Source organism: Herpailurus yagouaroundi, unplaced genomic scaffold, assembly GCF_014898765.1.
Source record: "Herpailurus yagouaroundi ecotype Mexico unplaced genomic scaffold, PumYag 199, whole genome shotgun sequence".
NCBI lineage: Eukaryota > Metazoa > Chordata > Mammalia > Carnivora > Felidae > Herpailurus > Herpailurus yagouaroundi.
In genome coordinates this window covers 22,110,092-22,135,429 of record NW_024412430.1, presented here as the reverse complement: position 1 = coordinate 22,135,429, position 25,338 = coordinate 22,110,092, and the positions used below count along the sequence as shown (strand labels likewise).

The window sequence follows — 25,338 nt, the reverse complement described above, 5'->3', positions numbered from 1 at the left end:
ACATTGTCGTTTCCGAAGATTTTCTCTGATTCTTCGTTTCCTTTTTCTCTCTTGTGGTTTTCTGATTTTCTTCAGTGATATATTTGGATTTAATTATCTTTATTCTTTGTATATTTATTAGTGGTTTTTGATACGTGATTACCATTAAGTTTTTATAGAACATTTGCTGCATATAGCAGTCTGTATTAAGTCAATGACCATTCAAGTGTGAACCTGTTCTTTACTCTTGTCCTTCTTACCTAGGTAAGAAGGTATGGTATCATGTTCTACCTCCTTTTATTGTGTGAGTTCCTTGACTGAATATTTACAGAAACACTCATATTTACTTCTTCTGTGTTTCCTGCAGGTATACTGTCACTTTTGGTCTCTCCTTTCAAAACATTCCCCCTTAATATTTCTTGCAGGGCTGATTTAGTGGTCATGAAGTCCTTTAAGTTTGTTTGTTTAGTTTTTGTTTTTTTGGTCTGGGAAACTTGTTATCTCTCCCTCTATTCTGAGTGGTAGCCTTGCTGGATAGAGTATTTTTGACTGTAGATTTTTACCATTCAGCACTTTGACTATGTCATGCTACTCTCTTCTGGCCTGCAAAGTTTCTGTTGAGAAATCTGCTCATAGCCTTATGTGGTTTCCCTTGTATGTAACTATTTTATTTTGTCTTGCTGCTTTAAGTGTCTTTTCTTTATCACTATATTTTGCCGTTTTAATTACAACCTATCTGGGTATGGATCTGGTTTTGTTTATTTTAATGGGAGTTTTCTGTGCATTCTGGATCTGGATGTCTGTTTCCTTCCCCAGATTAGGGGAGTTTTCAGCTATTGTTGTTTCAAATAAATTTCGTGCTCCCTTTTCTCTTTCTTCTTTTGAGGTTCCTATAATACAGATGTTATTATGTTTGAGTCACTGAGTTACCTGAGTCTGTTCTTGTATTGCATAATTCTTTTCTCTCTCTTTTTGTTCGGCTTGATTAATTTTCATTCCTTTGTCTTCTTCCCGTTTGCTATTCATTCCATCAAGCGTGTTTCTCATTTTGTTTATTGAGCCTTTTATCTCTCCTGTGTTATTCCTTATCTTGGTGTTAAGGGTCTCAGTCACGTCTTCCACCCTTTTCTCAAGTCCACTGAGCATCCTTATGATTGTTGCTTTAAACACTCCTTCAGGCATGCTATTTACATCTGTTTCTTTTAGGTCTCCAGCTGTGGCCTTGTCATGTTCTTTCATTTGGGATACATTTCTCTGTCTTCTCATTTTGTCTACGTCCCTGTGCCTGTTTCTGTGTGTCAGGCAAGTCAGCTATGTCTTCTGTTCTTGGGGCCAATGGCCTTATTATCTGCAGTGTAGTGTCCCCCGTTCCTCAGGGCCTCACGCTTCAGGGAGTGTCTCCGGGGTGTGCTGTGTGGGCTATGCTTTTGCGTCCTGGCTGCTTTATCTTTCTGACCGGTTGACCTCAGGGGCTCTCTCTGTCTCCTGTGGGCAGCGCTTGGCCCCTGGCCTGAATGTGGCGTGTTTTCACCAGATGTGGCCTCGTCTGCTTGTGCAGTGAGCCTTGCTGCCACTGCTGCCAGCACGGAAGCCGAGCAAAACTCCCAAGCTGGGAGACGCGGTGTGAGTAGCGCATCACGCACGTCTTCTCAGGGGGAGGAGGGGGTCCACTGTGCTGGGATTGAGGCGAGTGTGACTGGGAAGCGCGGCTTTTGGGAGCACGGTCGGAGCGGGGCCTGGCATAAGCAAGTTAAGTAGAGCGCTGGTTTCCGCAGGCGGCCCCATGCTCATGCCGAGGGGCGGGGGAGGGAAAGGACACCGGAGAGCTCCTCTGTTCCCAGAGTGGCCTCTCTGTGAATGGCGCCTCTCTGGGATGCACTCTGAGGTGAGCGCACAACCTCCCTACCGTGTGCCCCAGGTGCCCTCTGGACCCCCATTTCCATACCGCATGCCTGCAGGCTGTTTGCCTGCCTTCTCTCCAAGAGCGGCATAGTACCTTCCAGGCTCTATCTCAGCCAAGCCCACGAACCTTTAAAACAACAGGTTTTAAGCCCCTCTGGTTGCAAGGACTCACAAAATTTGGTCCCTCTCGCTTTCCAGGCCAATTGCCGTGGGGATTAGCTTTCCTTGTGTGCTCCCCCTGCACGTAAGTCTATCTCTCATCCGTCTCTGTGACCATGGCGCCTTCCCCACTGCAGCAGTCACTCTCCATCTCTCTCCCAAGCCACGGCTCTGACTTCCTTCTTTGTGTGGTCTCCTCTCTACCTTTAGCTGTGGAGTTCGTTTGCCAGTCTTCAGACAGATTTTGGGGCTTTTTAGGATGATTTCATAACGAGTTATATTCATGGGATGAGGTAAGCATAGGGTCCTCCTACTCTGCTGCCGTCCCTGCCTGTCGAATCCTATCAAACATCTAAAGAAAAGTTGGTACCCGTCTTTCCGTACTATTGCCGAAGAGGAATGAATGCACCCAAACTCATTCTGCGAGGCCAGCATCACCCTGATACCAAAGCAAAGACACTACAAAAAAAGAAAATTACAAATCAGTATCCTTGATGGGCCTAGATGCAAAAAGCCTTAACAAAATATTAGCAAATGAAATTCAACGATACACCAAAAGAACTTTTGTCTGAGAACAAGACAAGGATGCCCACTCTCATCACTTTTATTCAACGTGGTACTGGAAGTCGTAGTCACAGCAGTTAGGCAATAAAAAGAAAGAAAAGGCACCCAAATTAAATCAGAAAGGAAGAAGTAGAAGTACCACTATACGCAGGTGATGTGACGTCATGTATAGAAAACTATAAAGGCTCCACCGAAAAACAGTTAGAACCAATACAAGCATATCTCATTTTATTGCACTTCACAGATATCCTATTTTTTTTACAGATTGAAGCATCGTGGCAGTCCTGTGTCAAGGGTCTATTGTCACAATTTTTCCAAAGGGATTTGCTCACTTTGTGTCTCTGTGTCACATTTTGGTAATTCTCAGAATACTTCAAGCTTTTTCATTATTATTATTATATTTCAAGTGCTCCATTCTCATGATAAAACTTAAATGGATGCTTATGGATGAGCAAAGAAAGTGGTTCCTTGAGGCGGAATCTACTCCTGGTGAAAATGCTATGAAGATTGTTGAAATGACAACAAAGGATTTAGAATATTATATAAACTTAGTCAATAAAGCAGCGGCAGCGTTTGAGAGGATTGACTTCGGTCCTGAAAGAAGTTCAGTGGTATCAAACAGCATTCATGCTACAGGGAGATTGATTGTAAAAGGAGGAGTCAGTGTGGCAGACTTCATTGTTGTCTCATTGGAAGAAAGTGCCACAGCCACCCCAATTTTCCACAGCCACCACCTTGATCAGGCAACAGCTATCAACATCAAGGCAAGACCAACAGAAAGATTATTACTTGCTGTAAGCTCAGATGATAGTTAGCATTTTTGAGAGATAAAGCACTTTTTAAATGTTTATTTATTTTTGAGAGAGTGCAAGCAGCAGAGGGGCAGAGAAAGGGGGACAGAGGATCTGAGGTGGGCTCCGTGCGGACAACAGAGAGCCTGACGCAGGGCTCAAATGCACGAACCATGAGATCATGACCTGCAAAGTCAGATGCTTCACCATCTGAGCCACCCATGTGTCTCAGAAATATTTCTAAGTCAAGGTGAAAAATTTGTAGTTGCATCACAAAGAATAAAATACCTAGGAATAAATTTAACCAAGAATGGGAAAGAGCTGTACTCTGAAAACCATGATGTTGATGAAAGAAACTGACAATACAAATAAATAGAAAGATATACCTTGTTCATGGATTAGAAGAGTTAATATTGTTAAAATGTTCATATTACTACCAAAATATAGATTCATTGCAGTCCTATCAAAATATCAATAGCAGCTTTCACAGAACTGGAACAAAGAGTTGCAAGATTTGTGTGGAACCGCAGAAGACTCCAAATAACCAAAGCAGTCTAGAGAAAGAAGAACAAAGCTGGAGGTATCATGCTCCCTGATTTCAGACTATATTATTAAACTGTAGTAATCAAAACAGTGTGGTACTGGCATGAAAACAGACACACAGATCAGTGGACTAGAATACAGTCCAGAAATAAACCCATGCATATGTGGTCAGTTAGTCTGTGACAAAAGAGGAAAGAAAACGCAGTGGGGAAAAGACAGTCACTTTAATAAATGGTGTTGGGAAAATTGGACAACTCCAGGCAAAAGAATTAAACTGGACCACTCTCCTAGGCAAGGGCAACAAAAACTAAACAAATGGGGTTGCACCAAACTGGGAAGAGCTTTTGTGCAGCAAAGGAAACCATCAACAAAATGAAAAGGCAACCTTTTGGGAGAAGATGGGAGAAGATATTTGTAAACCATACATCTGATAAGGGGTTAATATCTAAAATATATAAATAACTTACACAAGTTAATTAAAAAAAAAAAAACCCACAACTTGATTAAATGGGCAGAGAACTTGAACAGACATTTCTCCAAAGAAGACATACAGTTCGCCAGCAGACACATGAGAGGATGCTCAACATCTCTCATCATCAGAGAAACACAAGTCAAAACCACAAGGAGACACCACCTCACACCTGTCAGAATGGCTAGAAGAAAAAAAAGACAAGAAATAACAAGTGTTGGTGGGGATATGGAGAAAAGGGAACCCTTGTGCACTGCTGGAGGGAATAATTGGTGCAGCCACTATGGAAAACAGCATGGAGTTTCCTCAAAAAATTAGTAAATATGTCTGTTATATGAGTCAGAAATTCCATTTGTGGTATTTATCTAAAGAAAATGAAAACATTAATTTGAAGAGATACATGCACTCCTGTGGCATTATTAGCATTATTGACAATAGCCCAGATATGGAAGCAACTTAAGTGTCTATCCAAAGATGAATGGATAGAGATGTCACACACACACACACACACACACACACACACACACACACACACACACATTACTCAGCCATAAAAAAGAATGAAAGCTCATGATTTGCAACAATATAGATGGACTTGGAGGATATTATGCTAAGTGAAATGTCAGAGACAGATGCCATATTATTTCACTTACGTGTGAAATCTAAAAACAAATGAACAAAAAAGGAAAGGACAAATGAACAAAACAGAAACAGACTCATAGACACAGGAAACAGCTTTTGTTTACCAGAGAAGAGAGGGGCTAGGAGATGAGCTAAGTAGGTAAAGAAGATTAATAGGTGCAGACATCAAGTTTTAAATAAGTCATGGGGATATAAAGTACAGTATAGGGAATATAGTCAGTATTGTAACAATTGTATGGTGATAAATGGTAACTAGACTTATGGGGATCATTTTGTAATGTAGAAAAATATTAAATCAGTATGATGTGCACCCAAAACAAGTAGGATATTGTAAGTCAACTATGCTTCAGTTAAAGAAAGAAAAAAAAGAAACATTACATAAAAGGGCCAGTTAATTAAGGTGATTTAACAATTCTAAATATGAATGCACCTAACAGTAAAGCTTTATTTTGAAAGGAGACGTGAGCAAATCCACAATTATAGTTGAAGACTTTAACACTCTGCTCTCAGTAATAGATAAATCTGTAAGTTGAAGAATAAGTCTCAAGGAAAATTGGAAACATGTTGAAATGAACAAGAATGAAAATTCAACATATTAAAATTTGTGGAATGCAGCTAATGCAGTACTTAGAGGGAAATTTATAGCACTACATGGTTAGATGAAAAAAGAAGTCTCAATTCAATAACCCAAGCTTTCATCTTGAATTTAAAAAACTAGGAAAAGATAAATCCAAAGCAAGCAAAATGAAGGGAATAAAGAGCAGGTATCAATGAAATTTGAAACCGAAAAACAACAGACAAAACTAATGAAACAAAAATTGGTTCTTTGAAAAAAATCACTAATTTTGATAAATCTCTGAATACCAGTATCAAGAATAAAAGAGGAGAGCTATCACTACAGTACCTGCATAAAAGAATAACAATCATGGAATCATAGTCCTGGAATACTATGAACAAACCTACACACACGAATTTGACAACTTAGACGAAAGGGACTAATTCCACAAAGGCACAACCTGTGAAAACTCATCCAAGAGGGAATAGTTAACCTGAATGCTCCTGTACCAATTAAAAAGACTGATTTTATAGTGAAAAATCTCCCCCCCAAAAAAGAATTGTCCAGGGCTCAATGGTTTCATTGGTTATCTAGCCATTCCTTGTGCAACAGAAACCAAAGCAGATGTCTGTATGAGGATTTTCACACATGTCTGTAACAGCTTTACTTACAATAGCCCAAACCTTGAACTAGCCCCACCTGCTGTCCATCCGATAAACATATTGTGGTTTATGCACACAACATAACACTACTCCATAATAAAAAAGGAATGAACTATTGGTACTTACAATAGCATGGATGATTTTCAAAGTAATTATTGTCTTTGTCTAAAGACTATAGCAAAGTCTAAAGGCTTTGGCTAAATTAAGCCAGACAAAAGTGCATGTTATATGATCACATATAAATGGAGACTATAGGGACAGAAAGCAGATCAGTAGTTGTCTGGGAAGGAGAGTGTGGCAGGAAAGGGATGGCGGGGGTGTAGATTACACAGTTCGTGAACAAACGTCTGGGAGAATGATGAGTATATTCATCATGTTGATTGTGGTGGATTTTGCTTATATGCCCCAAATAAAAAATCCCAATTGAATGGAAATTGTGAAACTGAAAGATACAGTAGTCAAAACTAAGACTCACAGGATGTTTGTACACTGCTGGAGGCAGAATTAACAAAGAACTAAAAAAATAAAAGGAGCTAAAAAATAGAGAGATTTCAGTGAGATAGTCAAACATGATATAATTGGTGCCCCAGAAAGGAAAAGAATAGGACAGTATCAAGTTTGAGGAGATAATGTAGAGTTGAAAGCCATTAACCACAAATTCAAGAAGGCCTCCAAACTGAGAAACAACATATTTAAACATATTGTAGTGAAAGTACAGAGGCAAACAGAAGAATTGAAAGAATGCTTAAGGAAAAAGCAGGTGCCTCTAAAGGAGCAACAGTGAGCTGGATGGCCCCTGTCTTAGTAGAGACAGTGTTTGCCAGGAGACCACCAAATGCTACTACCCTCAAATGATAACAGAAATAAGGGCCAGCTTCGAATCCCTGCTTGGTGATAGGATTCTACGTAAGTCAAGACGAAATAAAGACCAAAATAATTGATCACGTCCACATCTCCCCTAAAGAAATACTGGAGGAGATATTATTAAGCAAAATAACCCCCAGCGATCCTGGATGGAATGTCAGAAATGCAGGAGGGAATAAAAGTAATGGCATTGTAGATACATGGGTAGATCGAAATGAACGTTGACTGTATAAAAGTGTTGTGTTTTTTGAGAGTTCAAATATATTTGTTGTGTTAAAATACGTGAAAATACAGGGATAATTATGAGGGGGAAGGAATTGTACTCACAGGGCTCCTGGGTTCTTGCATTATGTGGGAAGGGCCAACATCAAGAATGTGTACTGTTGTCTCTAGAATGCCCCTGTGAGAATTATAAAATAGTAGATTACTCACACACTCATGGTGGCGGGGTGTAGTGGGGAAGAATGCTTAAAAAACAAAAGAACAGGAAGGAGAGAAAATGTAACATTGAACAAGCAGAACACATAGAAAATCATTAGTAAGATGGTAGTTTTTACCCAAATAGGTCAGTAATTAAATAGAAATGGACTAAATGTCAAAGGTTGCCAAATATGAAAAAAGGAAACAAACGAATAACAAACTAAGACCTAAGAATACAGAAAGTTCAATGTAAACACGCGGGGGAAAAACACAGTATGCAAATACTAACCTAAACAAAGCTAGTGCAGATCTTTTTGTATCAGAAAAAAATAGGCTTTTTAAGGCAAAAACAATGGTGAAAGATTCAGCTCTTCAAGAAGACAGAAGAATTCTGTATTTGTGTGTCTTTAATAACATAGCCTCAACATACATAAAGCAAAAATTAACAGAAGTAAATGAAGAAATAGATCTACAATCATTATTGGAACCTTTAGAACAGGAAGACAAAAGTCATTAAGGATATATTGGATTTTAATAGAATTAGCAATCTTGGTCTATATGTAGATCACCCAGTGGCTGAAGAATACACATTTTTTTCCAAGTCCACATAGGGGTTTTTTTTTTAAAGATTTAAAAAATAATTTTTTTTTTTTTTTTTTTTTTTTTTGAGAGACAGAGCGTGAGCCGGGGAGAAGCAGAGGAGAGAGAGAATCCCAAGAAGTCTCTGCCCGGTCAATGCCCAGAGCCCAGCACAGGGCTCAAACCCACGAAACTGTGAGATTACGACCTGAGCTGAAATCAAGAGCCAGACGCTTAACCAACGTAGGGTATTTTTAAATTAGCCGTATGCAAGACACAAAACAAATCTCAACAGATTTCAAAGATCAAAATCATTCAATGTGTGTTCTCCAGCTATAGTTGGGTAAGCTGGAATTAAAAAATGAGATATCTAAAAAAATCTCCATATGTTTTTCAGTTAAGAAATGTATTCATAGGGGCACCTGGGTGGCTCACTCGGTTAAGTGTCTCTTGATTTTGGCTCAGGTCATGATCTCATGGGTCATGAGTTTGAGCCCCGTGTCGGGCTCTATGCTGGCAGTAGAAAGTCTATTTGGGATTCTCTGTCTCTCTGTCTCTCTGGCCCTCCCCAGCTTGTGTGCTCTCTCTACCTCTTACCTCTCTCTCTCAAAAATTAACTTTTTAAAAAGTATTAAAAAAAGAAATGCACTTGTAAATATTTCATGAAGCAAAGAAGGAGTCATGGAAATCAAGAAAACATCCTGAATGGTAATGACATGAAAATCATGCAAATGAAAATATTACATATCCGAACTTGGGCATGCAGCTAAATCTATAATTTTGAAGAAATGCATATATTAGAAAGGAGAAAAAGCTAAAAATCAGTGATGTCCACTATAAAAAGAAAAACTCAAAGAGGAAATGCAACAGATAAGAGCATGAATTAATATAAAACAAACATACAAAAGAGTGTCAACAAAGCTTGAAGTTGGTTCTTTGAAATGTCTGGTAAAATTTGTATGCCCCTGGTGAGACTGAGCATAGAAAAGAGAAGGCACAGTCAAGACCAGGAATGAAGAAGACATTGCTTCAGTCTGACTAACACTGAGAAGGAGTTAAAAGTATATTATGTGTAACTGCATGCCTGTAAATTTGAAAACACGGATGATGTCCTAGAGAAATATAACTTACCAAACTTATATAAGAAGAAACGGAAAATCTGAAAAGTGCTATGAACATAGAAAAATTAAATCGGTAATTAAAAACCCTCTCACATTTGTCATTTACGGTGGCAAGATTGCTGGAGGACCTCCGTGTGTTGGTCTTCCAGGGTCAAGTGCAGGCAGAAAAGAGAATTATTTCGGTTGAGAAGGGTTCTGAAGTTCTGGGCCTGACTCTACTCTGCAGAACTAGGAGTCAGACCTGCCTCTAAAGCAATCATGTGGACAGGTGGCTGCATGCTGAGACAGTTATGTGCACATCCCTGGAATTGGAAGGAGGGACAGCTGTTCCCTGCCACACAAGGGAGGGGGTGGATGCTGCATTGCCACAGCCAACATGTGTTCATCAGAGTGAAGCAGATGGACACAGCCAGATGTGTCCGAGATATTTGCCGAGATAAAGGGAAAGGACAAATGGAATTCACGTGAGGAGTGGAGAATTCTGCTCAGATGAAAACCACAGAGAGAGAGAGAGAGAGAGAGAGAAGCCACCCCCCCACCCCAGGATGACTGGGAGGGGTCATGTCAGCAGGAGGCAGTGTAGGAGCTATAGCCTTCATGCCCCCCATGAAAACATACGCCTGTCCATTAGTGGAAACGGTCTTGGGAGGGCTTAAGTGTCCAGCTAAGAACCTGTGGCAACACAGTGGAGCAAAAATATAGACAACTGCAAAAAAAGGATCCCTGGGGAGATGGGATTACACGAGGCCTCAGGAAATGGCTAGGATCAAAGAAGGTGGGGCTCTGTCAGTGCCATGGCGAGTGCCGTCATGGCCCCCAGTGGCATGCTCTGGGGAGGCCCTCGGAGGAACTCTGCAGCCCCTGCAGCAGCCTGGGGTCCCCACAGCTTTCACAGCAGAAGACCCGTATGCTAGTGGGCAGACCCCAGTGGCCTGCCTCACGAAAGACGTCTTTGCCGTGGGTGTAACCCGATAGCCATTGCTGCCATAGACCCTCTGCAGAAGGAGATTCTGCTGTACCCTCTTCCCAGACCTTCTGGGAAGACCTTCTGCTCTTGTGCCAGCCTTGGACCAGGACTGTCTGCTGCCTCCCCAGCGCTGTGCAGATCCCAGACTGCTGAACCCTGGCTGCTCCGGGTGCACCTGTGCTCTAGACCTCCGCTCCATGACAACGCCACACTTACGCACCTGACCACTGGAGCCACTATCATTGTGGGCTAGCCAGTGCCCCGGAACCTGGGGCCATCATCCCCCTGTGGGTGCCTGCCCTCCAGACTTCTCCATATCTGTGCCGTAGGCACCTGTACTTCAGACACCCGTGCTGCCACTACCCACAAGCTGGACCGTGTGCCAGGAAGAATCACCTTAGCTGTGACATCCCCATGGGAGGAAAACATTAGGAGGTACCCAGAAGCCTTCATGACTGAAGACCCCAACAGCCCTTATAGCCACTGCTGCCACCTGTAGTTGAGGACCTCTGCCATCTTTGCTGATGCTGATGTTGGCTCAGAGACCTGCACGGAGACTCCACTACTGGGCCTGTCCTAGAACCACTACAGCCTACCCAGCTGAGGTCCTGCACCCATTCGCAGATGGTCTTTACCCACCAAAACCCATCTGTAAAGGCTGCAAGAGGTGACTGTTTCATCAGTGCAACGTTAGCAACACGAGGTTACAAGAAACATAAAAAAAAGCAAGCAAACATACCACCACCAAAGGAACACGGTAATTTTCCTGTAACTGACCCCAAAGAATTGAAGATGTGTGAATTGTCAGAGGATTCAAACTTAACCGTTTTTTTTTTTTTTTTAATGTTTGTTTATTTTTGAGAGAGAGAGACAGAGCATGAGCGGTGGTGGGCAGAGAGAGAGGGAGACACGGAATCCGAAGCAGGCTCCAGGCCCTGAGCTGTCAGCACAGAGCCTGACACAGGGCTCGAACTCACAAACCGTGAGAGCGTGACCTGAGCCGAAGTCAGACACTTAACCGACTGAGCCACCCAGGCGCCCCTAAACTTAACCGTTTTAAGGAAGCTCAGTGAACTACAAGAGAACTGTGAAAATTAATAGAAGGAAACCTTGTCTATAATGGAGTCAGGGGGTCAGCAGAGTTGCAAACCCAGCAGGAAGAGAGGGACCTTGCAGGTGGATGCTACTTTACTACCCCAGCAAGAGGAAGGAAGGTTTCTTCCTGGCAACAGCTCAGCCAATGAGAAACCACTATACTTCCGGCTCCCAGTTTACTTCAATGCACTTTTAGTTTACAACAGCCCCTCCCTACACCCCCCTCCTCTATAAAAGAGCCTCCTTTTTGGACTTCTTCTCCAGACTTGCCTGTTGTTTTACCATAGCTAGCTTGTCCCAGATTGAAATTCTCTGTTAAGAATAACCCCCCCCCCTTTTTTTTTGGGCAAAATAACAGTTTTATTTTTAAGGTTAACAGAATACATGAGACAACTCAACAAAAAATACGTGAGGAAAATGAGAAGTTCAGTAGAGAAATAGAAATCATGAAAAGAACCAACAAATATTGGAGCTGAAGAATACAGTGAATGAAGTAAAAAATGCAATAGACAGCATGAATAGCTGACTTGATCAAACAGAGGAAAGAATTTGTTAACTTCAAGACAGGTTATTTGAAATTAACTAGTCATAGGAGAAAAAAGAAAGAAGAATGAAAAAAGCGAAGAAAGCATATGTGAATTTGGGGGCACTATCAAGCAACTACTATCTGCATTGTGGGAGTCCCAGAAGAAGAGAGAAAGAAAGGTCAGAAAGCTTATTTAAGAAATTCCCAAATCTAGTAAGAGTTATGTACGTCTCGGCACATGAATCTTACAGGTCCCCAATTAGATTGAACCCAAAGAAGACCTCACCAAGACACATTCAAGTATCAAAAATCAAGACAGAAATTTGAAAACAGCAAGACAGAGAAAAAAAAAAAAATACCCACTTCATTTCAAACAGGTGAATACCCAAAAGGCTTTCAGCAGATTTCTCTGCAGAAACCTTGCAGGCCAGGAGAGAATGGAATGATATATTTGCAGTTTTGAAAGTAAAACATACTTGACAGCCAAGAATATTGGCAAAGCTGTCCTTCAGAAATAAAGGAGAAAGCCTTTCTCAGATGAAAGCTGAGGGAGTTCAACACCACTAGACCTGCCATACCAGAATGCTAAAGAGAATTCTTCAAGCTGAAGTGAAAGGATCCTAATTAGTAACATGAAAAGACATGAAAGTGTAAAACTCACTGGTGAAAGTAAGCATATGGTCATCCAGAGTATGATGGTTGTGTACAAACCACTTGAGTATGAATGTTAAAAGTCAAAAGTATTAAAAATAACTATATTTACAGTAATTTCTAATGGATACACAATGTAAAAAAGATGTACATTGCGTTACCAAACATGAAATATGTGTGCGGGAAGTAGAAGTGTAGAGTTTGGTGTGCAGTTGAAGTTCCCAGCTCAAAATGGACTTATTTATAACTATGTTTTTAATGTAAGGCTCATATTATCACAAATAGCTTTAGTATGCAAAAGACAAAACAAAGCATTCTTCTATGAAAAATCATCAAATCACAAAGGAAGATAGCATGAGAGGAAGAAAGGAATAAAGAACTACAAAGCCAGAAAACAATGAACAAGATGGCAAGAGTAAGTCCTTACTTATCAGTAATTACTTTATATGTAAATGGATTAAGTTTTCCAATCAAAAGATGTAAACAGTATAGACTTCTGAATACCTCACTTTCAATAACGGATAGATCAGACAGAAAGTCAATAAGGAAATACTGACTGGAATGACACTGTAGTGGAACAAATGGATCTAAGAGACGCCCAGAATACCTTCTCCCCACCCGCCCCCTGAATAGTAGCAGAACACACATTCTTATCAACGTTCATGGAAGATTCTCCAGGATCACTTGGAAGATCATGAAACCAGTCTTAAATTTAAGAGGACTGAAGTCACAATGTCTTTTTTGACTACATGAAGCTATGCAGCTAGAAATCAGTAATGGGAGGGAAGCAGGAAAAGTGCAAATACATGAAAACTAAACATCTGAATAGCCAGTGGCTCAGAGAAGAAATCAAAAGGGAAATAAAAAAATACCTGATGGGGCGCCTGGGTGGCGCAGTCGGTTAAGCGTCCGACTTCAGCCAGGTCACGATCTCGCGGTCCGTGAGTTCGAGCCCCGCGTCGGGCTCTGGGCTGACGGCTCGGAGCCTGGAGTCTGCTTCCGATTCTGTGTCTCCCTCTCTCTCTGCCCCTCCCCCGTTCATGCTCTGTCTCTCTCTGTCCCAAAAATAAATAAACGTTGAAAAAAAAAATACCTGAGACAAATGAAGATGGAAACGTAATGCACCAAAACTTAAGGGATGCGGCAAAAGCAGTTTTAAGAGGAAAGTTTATAGTGATAAAGGTCTACATTAAGAAACAAGAAAGATCTCAAACAACCTAACTTCATACCCGCAAGAATTCGAAAAAGGAAAACAAAGCCCAGAGTTAGAAGGAAGGAAACCACAAAGATGAGAGCAGAAATAAATGGGCCAGAAAAACAACAAAACATAAATGAAATGAAGAGCAAGCTTTTTTGGAAAGGTAAACTAAATGGACGTACGTTTAGCTAGACTAAGAAAAAAAGAGGACTCAGAGTCAGGATTAAAAGATGAGGCATCACAACAATTGATTCCATAGTAATACAGAAAATCATGCGAAACTACCATGAACAATTACATGCCAACCTATTGGACAGCCTAGAAAAAATCAAGATAAATTCCTAGACTCACACAACCTACAAAGATTGAATCATGGGACTAGAAAACCTGAATAGATCTGTAACTGTAAGGAGATTAAGTAAGTAATCAAATCTCCCAACAAAAGTCCAGACCACTGGTGAAGTCTACCAAACATTTAAAGACGAATTAACACTAATCCTTTTCAAACTCCTCCAAAAGTAATGAAGAGGAACATTTCCAAACTCATTTTATCAAGTCACCATTACCCTGATACCAAAGCCACACAAGGACACCACAAGAAAATTCTAGGCCAGTATTCTTGATGAATATACATGCAAAAGTTCTCAGCAAAATAATAGCAAACTGAATTCAATAGCACATTAAAAGAATGATAACTGTTATGTGGGACTTATTCCTGAGATGCAAGGATGGTTCAGCATAAGCAAATCATAAATGTGATACGCCACATCAGCAGGATGAAGGGTAAAATCCTAGGCTCATCTCAGGTGCAGAAAAAAGCTTCTAAGAAAATTCAACATCCTTTCATGATAAAAATCACAACAAATGAGATATTAAAAGAATGTATTTTAACATAATAAAGGTCATATAGGACAAGCCAACAGCTAACATACTCTGTGGTGAAAAGCTGAAGCCTTTCTTCTTAGATTAGGAACAAGAGAAGGATGCCCACTCACCACTTCTATTTAACATTGTCCTGGAAGTTCTAACCAGAGCAATTAGGCAAGAAAAAGAAACAAATGACATCTAAATCAGAAAGAAAGAAGTAAAATTGTCTCTGCAGATGACATAATCTTATATATAGAAACCCTTAAAGATTCCATCAAAAACCCCACAGAGGGGTGCTTGGGTGGCTCAGTCGGTTTGGGCTTCCAACTGCGGCACAGGTCATGATCTCACAGCTCGTGGGTTCGAGCCCTGCATCAGGCTCTGTGCTGACAGCTTGGGGCCTGCTTCGGATTCTGTGTCTCCCTCTCTCTGCTCCTCGCCCGCTCACACTCACACTCTCTCTCTCTCGCTCGCTCTCTCAAAAATAAAGCTTAAAAAAATTTTTTTTAACACCCTGTTAGAATAGAATTCAGTAAAGTTGCAGGATACAAAATCAACATGCAAAATTCAGTTGCATCTCTATGTACTAACAACAAGCTACCTGAAAGATATATTAAGGAAGCAATTTTGGGGCACCTGGGTGGCTCAGTCGTTTAAGTGTCTGACTCTTGATTTCGGCTCAGGTCATGCTATCACGGTTTGTGAGTTCAAGCCCCGAATTGGGCTCTGTGCTGACAGTGCAGAGCTTTCTTGGGCTTCTCTCTCTTCCTTTCTCTCTGCCCCTCCCCTGCTCACACACACTCTCTCAGAATAAACTAAAAAAAAAAACAAAAAAAAAAACGATTCCATTTACAGTAACATCGAAAACAATAGCATATCTAGGAATATGTCTCACCAGGGAGAGGAAGGAACTATATACACTGAAAACTATGAGACACTGAAAACTATGAGACACTGAAATAAATGGAAAGGCATCCCATGTTCTTGGATTGGAAGGATTAATATTGCTAAATATCCATACTATGCAAAGCCATCTATAAATTCAGTCCAATCCCTGTCAAAATTCCAGTGGCATTTTCATAGAACTAGAATAAACAGTCCTAAAATTTAAATGGAATAACAAGACCCCAGGCAGCCAAAGCAATCTCGAGATGACAAACTTGGAGGCATCTCATTCCCTAGTTTTAAACTGTATTATAGAACCTTAGTAATCAAAATAGTTGGGTACTGACATAAAAACAGACGCAGGCTAATGTAACGGTCATTAGTCACAGATGATCAACTAATCTGTGACAAAGGTGCCAAGTACACACAATGGGGAAGGGATGGTCTCTTCAGTAAGTGATTCTGGAAAACTGGATATCCACATGTAGAAGAATGAAATTGGACCTTCATCTCATACCACTTATAGAAATCAACTCAAAATGGACTAAAGACTTCTCAGACATGATACCATAAAACTCCTAGAAGAAAACAGGAAAAAAGCTCCTTGGCATTGGATGTGACACTAAAAACACAAGCAGCAAAAGCAAAATCATAAGTGGGATTATATCAAACTAAGAAGCTTTTGCACAGCAAAAGAATCAAAATGAGAAGGCATCTTACAGAAGGAGAGGCAATATTTGCAAATCATATATCTGATAAGGGGCTAATACCTAAAATATGTAAATAACTCACACAGCTCAATAGCAAAAACAAAAGATCCCTCAAATAATCCAATTAAAAATGGCAGGGGCACCTGGATGGCTCAGTCGGTTAAGCCTTCAACTCTTTGTTTTGGCTCAGATCATAATCTTACGGTTTGTGAGTTCAGACCCTGCATTGGGCTCTGTGCTAACAGTACAGAGCCTTCTTGAGATTCTCTCTCTGCCTCTTCCCCATTCACTCTGTCTCTCAAAAATAAATAAACTTAAAAAAAAACTTTTTTTTAATGGGCAGAGAGGGCGCCTGAGTGGTTTCATCAGTTAAGCTTTGACTTTGGCTCTGGTCGTGATCTCACAGCTCATGAATTCGAGCCCCACATCAGGTTCTCTGCTGTCAGTGCAGAGCCTGCTTCAAACTTCTCTCTCTCTCTGTCTTTCTCTCCCTCTCCCTCTCTGCCCCTTCCTGACATGCCCACACTCTCTTCTCTCTCTCAAAAATACACATTTAAAAATAAAAATGGGCAAAGAATCTGAATAGATGTTATTTCCAAGGAAATCCTACAAATCGCCAGCAGATATGTGAAAAGGTGCTCAGCATTACTAATCATCCGGGAAATGCACATCAAAACCACAATGAGATCTCATTTCATACCTTTCAGAATTGCTTTTTTCAAAAAGACCATAGATAACACATGTTGGTAAGGATGTGGGGAGAAGGGAACCCTGTACACTGTTAGTGGGAATACAAACTGGTTAAGCCATTATAGAAAATTGTATGGAGGTTACTAAAAATTTTTAAAATAGAACTCCCATATGATCTCACAGTCCCACTTTTGGGTATAGATCTGAAGAAATCCCTATCTTGAAAAGATAGCAGTATGCCCGTGTTCATTGCAACATTATTCACAGTAGCCAAGATGGAAATAAGCTAAGCGTTGACAGTTGAATGAATAAAGAAAATGTAAATATATAAAAATGGAATACTATTCACCCATAAAACCAAGGAAATCCTGCCATTTGTGACAACATGAATGAACGTGGAGGACATCATGCTAAGTGAAATAAGCCAGAGGGCTAAAGACAAATACTGTATGATGTCTGGGGAGGAAAATTCATACAACCAGAGAGTGGAACGGTGGCTGACAGAGGCACAGATTAAAGGAGAAGCATGTGATCATCTCAATAGACGGAAAAAAGCATTTCATGAGATTCAAAGCCTGTTAATGACTTTAATAAAAAGAGAAGTATAAAGATGAATTAGTTTAATTTGATGAAGAATGTTTAAAAACAACAGCAACTATTTCTCTAAAATAAGTTTTTAATATTTATTTTTTGAGAGAGAGAGAGAGAGAGAGAGAGAGAGAGACAGAATCAGAAGCAGGTTCCAGGCTCTAAGCTGTCAGTTCAGTGGGGCCTGAACTCACAAACTGTGAGATCATGACCTGAGCTGAAGTCAGATCCGACTGAGCTACCCAGGTGCCCCAACAGCAAGTATTTCTTTTTTATTTTATTTTTGAGAGACGGAGATAGAGCACGAGTCGGGGAGGGGCAGAGAGAGAGGGAGACACAGAATCTGAAGCTGGCTCCAGCCTCTGAGCTGTCAGCACAGAGCCCGACGCGGAGCTCGAACTCACGGACACGAGATCATGACCTGAGCCGAAGTCAGACACTTAACCGACTGAGCCACCCAGGTGCCCCAACAGCAAGTATTTCTAATAGTGATATGTCGAATGCTTTCTTTTTTTTTTTAATTTTTTTTAACATTTATTTAGTATTGAGAGACAGCATGAACAGGGGAGGGGCCAAGAGACAGGGAGGCACAGAATCCGAAGCAGGCTCCAGGCTCTGAGCCGTCAGCACAGAGCCCGACACAGGGCTTGAACTCACAAACCATGAGATCATGACCTGAGCTGAAATCGGACACTTAACCGATGGAGCCACCCAGGCGCCCCTCGAATGCTTTCTTTTTGAGATAGAAAACAATCAGATACCAATTATCACCATTTATTTTCATCTCATACTGGAGGTCTTGGTGCAGTGTGGGGTATGATATCAGGAAGGAAGAGAAGGAGAGAGGCAGGGAGCAAGGGTGAGAAAGAGGAGAAAGGGGAAAAAATAATAGAAAAGCAGCAGGACTGAAGAAGTCTGCTTCTTGTAGTGAAATCTGAATTTCTGCAGAGGGTACCCAGTGTTACCTTTTGCTCCTCCAGGTAATTCCAGTCTGCAGCTAAGTTTAAGAGCCGGTTCCCTTTTTTTTGTAAATATTTATGGAGGTTATGGTAATGGTATAATGGCTTTATTTTTCATTTGAAAAAAAATGTCATTAATCTCAAAACAAGGTTTTCCAAAGTAAATTTTGGCTTGGTACCAACTTAAGGTAGGCTTCATTCTATTTTCAATTCCGATAGTAATCACTCTTCAAGTAGAATTAAATACATAATGAATGCCATATAATAGATGCCCAGAGCTGAGTGATTATTCTGATTTTTCAGTGTAATTATAAATTGGTGTTCCGTAAGTGGTGATGTTTCTTTTAACATTACTTTTTGTTAAGCATTTGGACAGAACAAGATAACAACCTTTTATTGAGAAGCCCTTGCTATACAATTATTGTTTTGGGTCAGATTATAATTCTTTCCAAGGAATATGTTTGTAAAACTTTTCCCACTCTGAGGTGGAAATTATCATGTCGGTTTTTTTTTTTTTTTTTTTTGCAGTAATTATTTCATTTTTACCTCTGACTAATGGCACTTAATTATTATTTTTAAAAGCTATAAGGATTTGAAAGGAAGAAATAAACTATCATTATTTGTTGACAAAGTGCCTATATACATGGAAATTAAAATTTAGGAAAATGTTAAAATTAATAAGTGAATTTAGGTGAGGTAACTAGATGCAACAGTTTTTCTATACCAGCAATAGTTAGTAAATAGAAATTTATTACATTTCCATTTGTAGTAACATAATAATAGCAAACATGAAATAGAAATGATTCTGACAAAATAAGTCCTTTATACCCCAGACCTTTAATAAAACGCTGAGAGAAACTTAAGAAATGAATCAAAAGATATATACCATGTTCATGGATTGGAAGATTCAATATTGTAAACACATTACTTTTCCCCAAATGGATTTACAGATTCATTGTGGTCTCAGTTAAAATTCTGACTTTTAATGGGCACTGACAAGTTGATTGTATGGTATTTGTGGGAACGCAAAAGCCAGGAAAAACCAAGATACCCTCTAGAGGAAGGAAACTGTTCTGTTGAGTACTGGGACTAATTATGTAAACCCACAACTATAGAAACACTGTGGTACTGGAACAGGGGTAGACATTGAACAAGGGAGTAGAAGCACCCAGAGGTACGCCCACATCTTGATTGACAAGAATGGTCTGACTGCTAAGTGGTGATGATAGGATTGTTTTTAAAACAAAAAGGGAGTGGTGCCTGGATGGCTTAAGCGTCCAACTCTTTTTTATTTTTTATTTTTTTTATTTATTTGAGAGAGAGCCGTGAGTGGGGGGGGGAGAGAGAGAGGGAGGGAGGGAGGGAGAGAGAGAATCCCAAGCAGTCTCTTCTGCTAGCGTGAGCCTGATGCGGGGCACAAACTCACAAACCATGAGATCATGACCTGAGATGAAACCAAGAGTAGGTCTTAACTGACTGAGCCACCTAGGTGCCCAAGCATCCAACTCTTGATTTCGTTTCAGGTCTTGATCTCAGAATTGTGAGTGCAAGCCTCATGTTGGACTAGCAATGGGCATGAAGCCTACTTAAAAACAAACACAGAGTGTCTGGGAGGCTCAGTCAGTGAGGCATCTGACTCCTGATTTCAGCTCTGGTCATAATATCGCAGTTGGTGAGATCGAGCCCCGTGTCAGGTTCTGCGCGGACAGATTCTCTCCCCCGGGTGCATTCTCTTCCCCCTGACCTCCTTTGGGGGATTCTCTCCCCCTGCCCCCCTTTGTCCTCTCCCCAGCTCACACACTCACTCTCTCAACAAACAAAACCACTTTAGGTCCTATTACAGTTCCCAGGATGACTTGGGAGTGTGGGAGCACGGAGGCTGCTCTGGGAGGGGAACTGGCACAGGTGTGTAGGGAAGCCGGTTCGCGGCTCCTGAAGGCTGAGGCCCCTGTGACCCGGCAGCCCCGTCTGGGGTGCAGGCCCAGCAGATGTGCGCTGGCGTGTTCACGCTCGTGTGCTAGTGCATAGCAGCACACAATGGCACAGGAGTCATAGGGGAGTTGGGGAGTGAAACTATGCAGACACGCATCGTGGGCGCATCTCCCAGATAAAATGGCGAGAGAAGCCAGACAGGAAGGAGTAAACAGGAGTCTGCTGATACAATAGTCAGAACTAAGCTGTGGTGTTCAGAGCACGTGTTTGTGTGGCAGTGCCGTGAAGAAACCAGATGTGGATGTTTGTCACTGGCTGGGGGGGGGGGGGGGGCCGCGTGAGTCGGGGGGTGTGGGATCCCGGCGCTCCCCCTACCCCCTTGTATTTTTGTAAGCTTTTCATTTTAGTTTGATGCAATTTTAAGTAAAGAAGAGTAGCCTCAAAGGAGAAGTCAGTTGGGGAAACAGGACAGGCTCCGTTCGCTGCATATTCCCAGGCTCGGGAGCACACAGAAGCTCTGGGAGTTCCTGGGCGGGAGCCGGGGTCCCTTGCTTGGTTCCTCCCTCCCGTCGGCTCCTCCCCGAGGACCCCTTTCCAGAGGACGCTGGTGTTGGTGTCGCGTGCTTCTGACCTTATCGGGGTCTGTTCATGGGAGGTTCATGTTCCCTCTGAGGCAGCGAGCGTGTGGGGCTCGCATAGGCACTGTGCTTTTATAAGCTCATCTGACGAGTTTGTGGACTGGCTGGTGGGAAGGATACCGGAGGCGTGTTTTCGTGCCACACCCCCAGCAGGTGGGGGCAGGTTGCGCCTGAGGGCTGAGTGCTCCTGAACCACCAGAGGGACGGGGTGGGGGGTGGCAGGGGGGCATTGCTGGTGTGGGGGCCTGAGGGGAGAAGCCTGGCCGCTGCAAGGCGCGTCAGGCACACTGGAGAAGAGAAGACCAGCGTGTGGGGTCTGCGGGTCATAGAAGGCATCTTTCTGGCTAGGGAAGTGCCAGGTGAACACCACCAGAGTAGGCTGGTACAGAGGCATTTTCCTATTTCTTCTAGACACAGCGCCCTGTAAAGACCAGCTGTCCTTAAAGGAAAAATCCGGCTTCCCAGCCAGTCCACAGCATCTGAGCCAAACAGGCCCCAGGGACACCCCTGGCGGTGCACCGGCCCCTTTGCTGCCATCCTCCCCTCCTGTGACTGCTCTGCCCCAGGATGCGGCCACACCAGCCGCCAGCCCCAAGCCAGAGCCCGCAGTGGGGACTGCTGTGCAGGCAGGGGGCCCAGGGACCTCTCAGGGGATGGCCAGTGAGCGTGAGACCCCCCAGCCACTGGCAGAGACTCAAGACACCCAGCTTTCTGCACAACCCCTGGGTGCAGGTGGGGGGCCTTGTGCCCCACCTCTGGAGGCCCCCCGCTACCCCTCGGGTTTGGGAGAGCCCACCTCAGCCAGGGAGGCCATGGCCCAGGGTGAGCCCTTGCAGGCTCCGGCCCCTGCACCCAGCGCCCCCAGTGGGACCCCTCAGCCCACCCTGGGTCAGCCCCTACCCCCGTTGCCCCCTGCAGTAGGGGCCATCAGCCTGGCCACTCCCCAGCTCCCCAGCCCCCCACTGGGGCCCACCGGGGCCCCCCAGCCACCCTCGGCCTTGGAGTCAGATGGGGAGGGGCCTCCCCCCAGGGTGGGCTTTGTGGACAGCACCATCAAGAGCCTAGATGAGAAGCTTCGAACTCTGCTCTACCAGGAGCACGTGCCCACCTCCTCAGCCTCTGCCGGGACCCCTGTGGAGGCGGGGGACCGAGACTTGACCCTGGAGCCCCAGCCCGTGGTAAGTTCCGGCCCTACTAGGGTGGCGAGCACCCCAGGCACGCAGACCTGCCTCAGTCGGCTGTGGCCGCCCCACACTGAGGCCCACCCCCACGTTTTACAAAAAGTGGCTCATCTGGGGACTTGGGGAGTGTGTGTGCAAGGTCGGGACCTGGTCTGGACGGCCCCGGTCAGGGTGGCCTGGGGAGGAGCCCAGCCTTCATACAGAGGGGATCTGCAGGTCTCTGCACGCCTCACCAGGGGAGACTTAACGGCTCTCTCCGTTTCTTCCACCAGCCGGGAAAGTCAGAAACAGCCCCTGGGCTGGGGGCTGCATTGGAGCAGGCTGGGTCCTCGCCATTGACAGGTAATGAGCCCCAGGTCACCTGCCAGACCCCCAGTGCTTTCAAGGTGCCTCCCGCGTCTCTACACTTCATCCCTATAGCATCTTGGGTGGGACTCAGGCATAGTGGGAGCCCGTCGTGATGCGTTAGTTAAAGCCCACTGTGTTCTAACAGAGCACATGCTCAGGCCCCAAGGTGAGAAAGGCCTTTGTAGAAACAGCTGGGCTGGGTGTCAGGTGGTGGTCAGGGGCTGCCCGGTGCTCTCCATGCGCTCTGGCAGGCATCCCTGAGCCCCGTGTTCTTTAGAAGGTTACGAGATGCGGGAGCTTGTTTGGGTAGAGTGCAGGGCTGGGGCGGAGAGTTTCCAGCTGTCCGTGGAAGCTGCCGGCCTGGGGCCAGCAAGTTCCTGCTGTGGAACTTCCTCTGAGGCTCCTGGGTGCTGCGGGTCTCTGTGGGAGCTCTTGTGGTGGTTCTCATTTCACTACCTGAACACCTGTGTGTCAGCCCAAGGGGGTGGGTCTGACCTTCCGAGGTGGGGTTTCTTCTTGGCCTGGGATTCCTCGGGAGATCAGCAAGATAAAGGTCCAGCTGACCTTGTGACAGGACCCTGGGTCTGTGTCAGCGGCAGGTGAGGCCCCAGTTGGCAGAGTGAGGGGAGTGGCCTACTGGGCCTCTGGATACTGCACTCATAGGTGTCACACTGTCGAGGGATGGGGACAGCTGGCACAGGAGTCAGAAGCCCCAGCACGCGTTTACCTGCAAAACGGAGGTTCGAAGCAGGAATGCTCCGGGGGAGAACGTAAGACGCTGTCCCTGAGCGCCTGCTCCCTCTTCTGACCTCTGTGCATGAGAAATGTACCATGGGTCCCTTCTGTGGCATCAGGGACTTCAAATGCTGTAGCCACTCCCAAGCCCACTCCTCCCAGAGTGCAGAGCTTGTCGGGGAACCGTAAGGAGACATGGTCAGCATTTCGGGTGGTCAGAGCTGTCTGGAAACAGGGAGTGTAGAGTGAACCCCTGTGCCTGGAGGTGTGCAAAGAGAGGGCAGATCTCCCACTGCAGGGATGTGATGGGGGGGGGGGGGCGCCCGGCCCGGCCGGGGGGGGGGGGGGGTGGGACATTTGGGTCTGGGTCTCCCTGGGAATCTGTGCAGCAGCAGCCCCCCCAACCGTGCCAGAGGCTCTCACCCCTGCGGCAGGCACGTCAGTCTGGCTGTGGGCTGACACGGCCCCTGCCTGCCTGCGGCTTGCTTTTGCCACGTGCGGGCCCAGCTTGGGCCAGTCTCCCACACGTCAGCTCCTCCTGCTCCACCACTCGGTGGTCCTGGGAAAGGGGGTCAGAAGTACCACCCTGCATCCATGCTCTGTAGATGGGGAAGCTGGGGTAGCTTCAGATGATGTGGGCCTTCCCTAGACGCTGAGCCATAGAGTTAAGAACTGGCCCTATTGATGCCGGACCTCGTGAGGCCCTTGTATCGTCGGATTTGGTGGGGAGGCCTTCAGGTGTATAAAGATGACAGGTGAGATGGTACTGACACCAGGTGTGCAGAGATGACCCGTGACACAGATTGGCACCGTCGGGTGTTAGAAGTGACAGGTGGCACAGGTGATGGCCATCAGGTGTGCAGAGGGTGGGGCAGTGCCCCAGGTTCTGGAGCAGGTGCCTCCAGGGACCTGAGAGGTGTCAGGCTGAACCCTCCTCCCTTCCCCGAGTCATTGGGTGTCTCCTAACAAGAAATGGGGTCAGGGCCTCCTGGAGCGTTTATAGTTTTCCTAGCTGCTGAGCACATGCGGTACATCCCCCTGCCCTGGGTGGGGGGCTTCCCTTCCACTGATCCAGTTCAGCTGGAGGGCACCCGCTCCTGCCCTTGCCCTCCGCACTGACCCAGTAACGACTCTGACGTTCCTACAGCAGAATCATCTTTGAGCCAAGTGACAACCTCAGGTTTGCCCCCGGCGCCAGGTGCCCCCCAGGTAAGGAGTGTTCTCCCAGGCACCTGGCTGGTGGGGTTTCCTCTCTGCTGCTGTGTGGTGGAAACTTCTCCTTTCCGCTCCTTGTCCAGGATGCCCCTGCTTCTGCCTTCCCTGCACTCCTGGAGCCCGCAGACCAGAGCAGTGGGGTCCCGGGGGAAACTTCAGCCAGGCCCACACCGGGGATGCAGACGGAGGCCAGCCGGGCCAGCCACCTGCAGACGCAGGGCACTCTGGCCGCAGGGTCCCCACAGAAGCATCCAGGGCAGCAGGACGGCAGCTCACCAGCCAAGACTGTGGGCCGGTTCTCGGTGGTCAGCACGCAGGACGAGTGGACCCTGGGCTCCCCCCACAGCCTGCGGTACTCGGCGCCGCCAGACGTGTACCTGGAGGAGGCCCCCCACAGCCCCGACATGAAGCTGGCCGTGCGGAGGGCGCAGACAGCCTCCTCCATCGAGGTCGGCGTGGGCGAGCCGGTGTCCAGCGACTCCGGGGACGAGGGTCCGCGCAGGCGGCCCCCTGTGCAGAAGCACGCCTCCCTACCCAGCAGCAGTGGCGTGGCCAGCGACTTCGTGAAGAAGGCCACCGCCTTCCTGCACAGGTCCCCACGGGCTGGCTCCCCGGGCCCGGAGACGCCCGGCAGGGTGGGCGTGAAGGTGCCCACCATCAGTGTGACCTCCTTCCACTCCCAGTCGTCCTACATCAGCAGCGACAACGACTCGGAGATCGAGGACGCCGATATCAGGAAGGAGCTGCAGAGTCTGCGGGAGAAGTAGGTCCTGAGAAGTGGCTGCAGGGGGGGCGGGGAGCGGTGCTGCCTGTGCTGCGGACCCTGGTCTCCTGCGGTAGCTCTCACTGGGCTCACTGTCTCCCCCAGCGAGTGTGACTTGCTCCACTTTTTGGGGACACTG

The 25,338-nt window shown here is 45.0% G+C and overlaps 1 protein-coding gene and 1 long non-coding RNA gene across 2 annotated transcripts in view; one reads left to right on the top strand and one right to left on the bottom strand.

The window, feature by feature from the left end:
* WNK2 (WNK lysine deficient protein kinase 2) overlaps positions 1–25,338 on the top strand; it is a 144,947-nt gene that overhangs the window by 81,269 nt on the left and 38,340 nt on the right. The window contains exons 20-23 of the mRNA XM_040449271.1: positions 21,369–22,135; positions 22,411–22,480; positions 24,369–24,430; positions 24,520–25,199. Coding sequence (XP_040305205.1) covers positions 21,369–22,135; positions 22,411–22,480; positions 24,369–24,430; positions 24,520–25,199 — 1,579 coding nt within the window. The remainder of the gene's footprint in view (positions 1–21,368; positions 22,136–22,410; positions 22,481–24,368; positions 24,431–24,519; positions 25,200–25,338) is intronic.
* LOC121013776 (uncharacterized) lies at positions 11,514–13,714 on the bottom strand. Its single transcript, XR_005782919.1, has 2 exons — positions 13,584–13,714; positions 11,514–13,362 (listed from the first exon to the last, which is right to left on the bottom strand). It is a non-coding gene; the product is annotated as an uncharacterized LOC121013776 (long non-coding RNA).